This window comes from Medicago sativa, chromosome 7, assembly GCF_051527215.1.
Source record: "Medicago sativa cultivar Bolivia chromosome 7, Bolivia_mono, whole genome shotgun sequence".
Classification (NCBI taxonomy): domain Eukaryota; kingdom Viridiplantae; phylum Streptophyta; class Magnoliopsida; order Fabales; family Fabaceae; genus Medicago; species Medicago sativa.
In genome coordinates, this window is record NC_140755.1 from 11,908,931 (window position 1) to 11,913,525 (window position 4,595).

Here is a 4,595-nt window from a genome sequence, read left to right on the forward strand (position 1 = left end):
GTAAAACCTAGGAATTTTGTAATTTCCTTTATGCAATTTAAATTCTTGCAAGACCATAGCATGTAAACTTGGGCATATGTAAAGGACAATGGACTCTAATGATGTACACCGACACAAGCACCGACACATGCACACACGTCACATGGATACTTTAGATGTATGCCTAGGGAATGTATGCTTTAGATGTATGTTTAGGAATCACGACACTTAGAAAAATTCTCTTTTCCAATAAAAATATGAACAACTTCACTCAAATAATTTTCCAAAGAAACCTTGGGATCAAAATCCCATTGAATTTTCCCTTTATTTTCTTAAATAAAAACTTCAATGAATTCTAATAATACTTGGACCTTTTTGCAAAATAACTAATTCCACCTCACATTTTCCAAATCTTATGCCCTTGAGGCCTCCCTCTCTTATTCTTCAAAATTCCATTTTTCAAAATTAAAATCAACCAACAAAAACAAAAACATTTTTTTGAAGAGAACTACATGGAGTTTGATCCCTTAAAAGGGTATGTAGGCAAGAAGTCAAAACTTCTCCAAGTCCAATAAAACAAAATTCAAACACTTTTTACTCCCTCCAATTCTTGACTTAGTAAACTCTTAGGTGTAAATATTGTTTTTCAATAGCATTTAAAAATAAAGCGCGCGCGTAGAAAGTAAAGACGGTTCCTATAGGATACTATAGTTGTTATGGGTGCCTAACACCTTCCCGTAACGAAAACAACTCCCGGACCTCGATTCTCAAGGGTTTTTCTTATTTTTCCCTTCCCAAGAAAAAAATGAGATATCAAAGGTTAAAAAGGTTCAAACTTAATCAATGTTTAACACCCGAAAACCAAGATAAAACAATGAGGAAACAATATTTAAGCAACAACATTGTGAAAGCAATATGAAAAGAAAAATGAAGAGAATGAATATACGAAAAAAGAATTTTCTGCACATTTCCAATGTCTGGTAGTCTTACACAATGAATAACAATATATATATATATATATATATATATATATATATATATATATATATCCTACAAACAGTTCCCCAATTGAATGGACCTGTAACAAAGCAATCTCATGCACTACTCCTAGAATTCACCATCATTGTATGATAATAACAAATCAAAGTTGGTGAAGGTAAAAATTGGTAATAACAAAATTTAAAGAAACTAAAAAATGATTCTCTAGAAGGGGGGAACCTCACAAATTAACTGTCCTAGTAGTAATGTTCTCGACACCAACAAGATTGATGAAACAGGTCCTTGTGACTTTTTTTTATCTCAACCATTCAGTTTATTCTCCAATATTCAACTATGGAATCTTTGTTATATTGTTCTGTCATACCCCAATTTTTGCCCTCTCAGCCTTTTTTTTCTATCGTCTTGAAGAAAATATCAAGACGCGAAAAAATTAGATGAAATCCAGTCCCTTTCATATTCATTGTTGTACAAATCAAACCGTAGAGCTAGTCGGCAGCGGTTTATGATTCTTGGATATGACAGTTCTTCACAAAATCATTTGAATAATTGACATACTTGGTCCAAAATGGCCGAAGATGTTCAAAGCCAATTGGTAACCAGGGTTTTGACTGGCCGTTGTAGTGAATAACAGAAGCCTTTTTCACGTTCTCAATATTCGTAATGCTCTGATAGCCTAAGCCAAGCATGTGCCAAGAGGGATCAATTGGATGAACGTGACCTTTAAATTCAATCAACGCAGGAGGTTGGGTTCCTAGCTTCCACATTGTTAGGTTTGACCTCAGATTCTGCCATAGAGAAGTTGTCAATAATAATATAGTCTTAAGTAAACAAAAAAATTGAAGAACAAATGACCAACCAAGTCTTTCCTACCTCCATCACCCTATCTCGATTTCAGAAAAAATGAGAGGAAGGGTTTTCTTTCTAATACGAAAATAATATTTTTACACAGATTTTGACAACAATTTAGATGGTTATTGCAGTTCAAATATGTGGTTAATTATGTTCAATAGATACATAGTGAATATAACAAGGTGTTGCAACTCACTGATCATCCGCTGAAAGTAACCAACCATGATTTTGAACCTCATGCACTACGACTTTCAAGGGTTCAAATATACATGATATCCACTAACCGTGATTGGTGTTCAAATATACACCCGAAAGTCGTGGTCAATGACGTTGAAAATCATGGTAAATTGTGTCCAACGGATGGTTAATGAGTTATGACACCCTGTAATATCTATGAAATATCCACTGAACGTAATTAACCATGTACTTGAACAGCGTTAACCAACCAATTGTTCTCTCATTTTGTGTCAAAATAACACAGCTATTCAAATAAACAAAAGCAAAAGGAAGCAAAAGGTCACCTGTGTTCCCACATAACTACTGCCTTATAATTAATTTATGGATGAACAACAATAGTTTAAAAATTTGGATACACTGAAGTGGTATTAGTTTTAGTTTATATGTTTCCTTTTGTAACCAAAATAAGTCTGAGTTTATATGAACTTTTACCTCTTTAAGCAAGGAATGATAAGTTTCTCTTATATTAGTTCTTCTCCATGCACCAAGATCGAAGATATTCATTCCATACGCCCATGCACACTCATCAGGGTCCAAATGATTTGATATGAGGGGATGAGAAAAATTGAAGTAGTTCCTAAAATGTTTAGACATTACCCAATCATCTTCTCCTCTGCAAGTTTCCATGGTGCCATTTACCTTTCCTTCAAGGTCAATTTCCCAAAGTGCAGACAAGTCGCGTTGAATCACCACATCATCATACAAAAAGACTACCTTGTCAAGGTTTGGGAAAAGCTGTTTAACAAAACAATACATATATAATTACCATAAGTATATGAAACAAATATTAATTAACATCTCCAGAAAATGACAAGAAAAATAATTCCTCCATCATAAAATGCCATTGTTAAAGTTGACAATATCAGCTATATTCGGTATGTAAGTTCTGAATGTTGCTTTACTGATGAATGAAATCAATTTAAAATTTACAATTATTTATCTACATGCCAAACAACAAAAGGAGAGATGGTCAGAGGGGAACATCACTCCATTCATTTTTTTTTCCAAAAACACACAAGCAAGGAAGCTGAAAAATAAAGAACAGATATACATTTAATTTGTTGAATCTTAGGCAGAAAAAGGAGAGGATGCTCCTATCAATGGTTTTCCTTCCAATAAAGGGTTTTCCCTTAAACAACTATGCTAACATTTAATTTTCCAATATTAACAAATTCAGAAATCAGATAACCTCTTTTATGTTCTTCCCCTCTATTTATTAATATTGGAAACAGATAAATACCTTCAATATTAACCTCTATTTGGCATTCAATAGAGGGGATTAACAAATTGAGTGAGCTGGAAACAGATAAATACAAGCAACACACTCAATTTGGCATTCAATGAATCGTTTCATTTCATACATGCTCAACACAATTTTTTAAAAGAGATGAATCTACAAGACAATGCAATTTATTTTTCAAAATAATAAACTAATCACAAAGAGTGTGTTGCCGATACTGTCAATTAAGCTAAGCTTCTGCTAATATCTCTTTCACCTGTCTAACCACCTAACAGTATTAACTGTCCACCAAACCATCACTTTCATTATGTAACAATCAACACAAAATATATTCTGTAAAATGGAAAATTGCATCAAACATAAGATGACAAAAGTTTAAAAATTGCACTATCATTTATTTCACAAATTAAGATTTGAAAAGTATCTACAATAATGAGTGAGATATGAAGAAAGAAAATAGGAAGAGTATCATTGTTGAATCCAACCTACCTGTGGTAGGTATATGCGCAGATGGTTGAGTAACGATATGTACTTTGGGCTTCTGGCTTGCAATTTAGAGGCAAATTTACGTGGACTTGTGTCACTAAGATTGGTTCCGGCTAAATGAATTCCATGATAGAAATCTCTGATCCCATTTTGATTTTCTACAGCTTCAAGTACATGAACATTTTCTCTAGTTAACCAGTCAATTACTGGTGAATGCCTTTGGTTTCAACCACAGCAGGGGAGGCTGAATTTAGCGCAAACCACGAGTGCATACCCGCATAAGATTTTTTATCGGTGATTACATGGAAGACTATCTTTTTAGGTTTCAGAGCTGACTGGACGACAGAATTAACCACTACTGAAGTGGCTAAAATGTTATCGGCTGATAGTATAAAATGGTGGTAAGAGTTTTTGAGAGTAAGGGAAGTAACTTTGGAGGCAGCAATTGTTTGCGTGCATGTGCATTTGATGAATTTGAACCCTGGTTTCCATGCGCATTCATGGTTTATCACAAGAACAAGAATATTGGTGCCCAAGAATTTTATTTGCAATTGCTAACAGTGTGGGAAGTCATTTATTTTGAGATGCAGCTACTAGCAAGCCTATCCATGACAGAACTTTTGGACATTTTGTCAAGAGTTATAATTGTTATTCGTGCAGTCATCTAGTAAAGTCCACATATGGAACACTTTGATACTTGGTTGTCCAATGTGATTTATGATTAATTGATTGTAATATTTTAGATTAGATTTTGATTTGTGAATTTTGGTTGATTGATTGTAGACTAAAATTGATAGATATTCTT

General features: G+C 33.7%; 1 protein-coding gene across 1 annotated transcript; it reads right to left on the reverse strand.

The window, feature by feature from the left end:
* Window positions 1-935: 935 nt before the first annotated feature.
* Window positions 936-3,962, reverse strand: LOC146904270 (putative galacturonosyltransferase 14). Its single transcript, XM_085725052.1, has 3 exons — window positions 3,794-3,962; window positions 2,497-2,799; window positions 936-1,763 (listed from the first exon to the last, which is right to left on the reverse strand). Exons 2-3 carry the CDS (start codon window positions 2,689-2,691, stop codon window positions 1,479-1,481), a joined length of 480 nt encoding a protein of 159 aa, XP_085581178.1. The 5' UTR covers window positions 2,692-2,799; window positions 3,794-3,962; the 3' UTR covers window positions 936-1,478.
* Window positions 3,963-4,595: the final 633 nt, after the last annotated feature.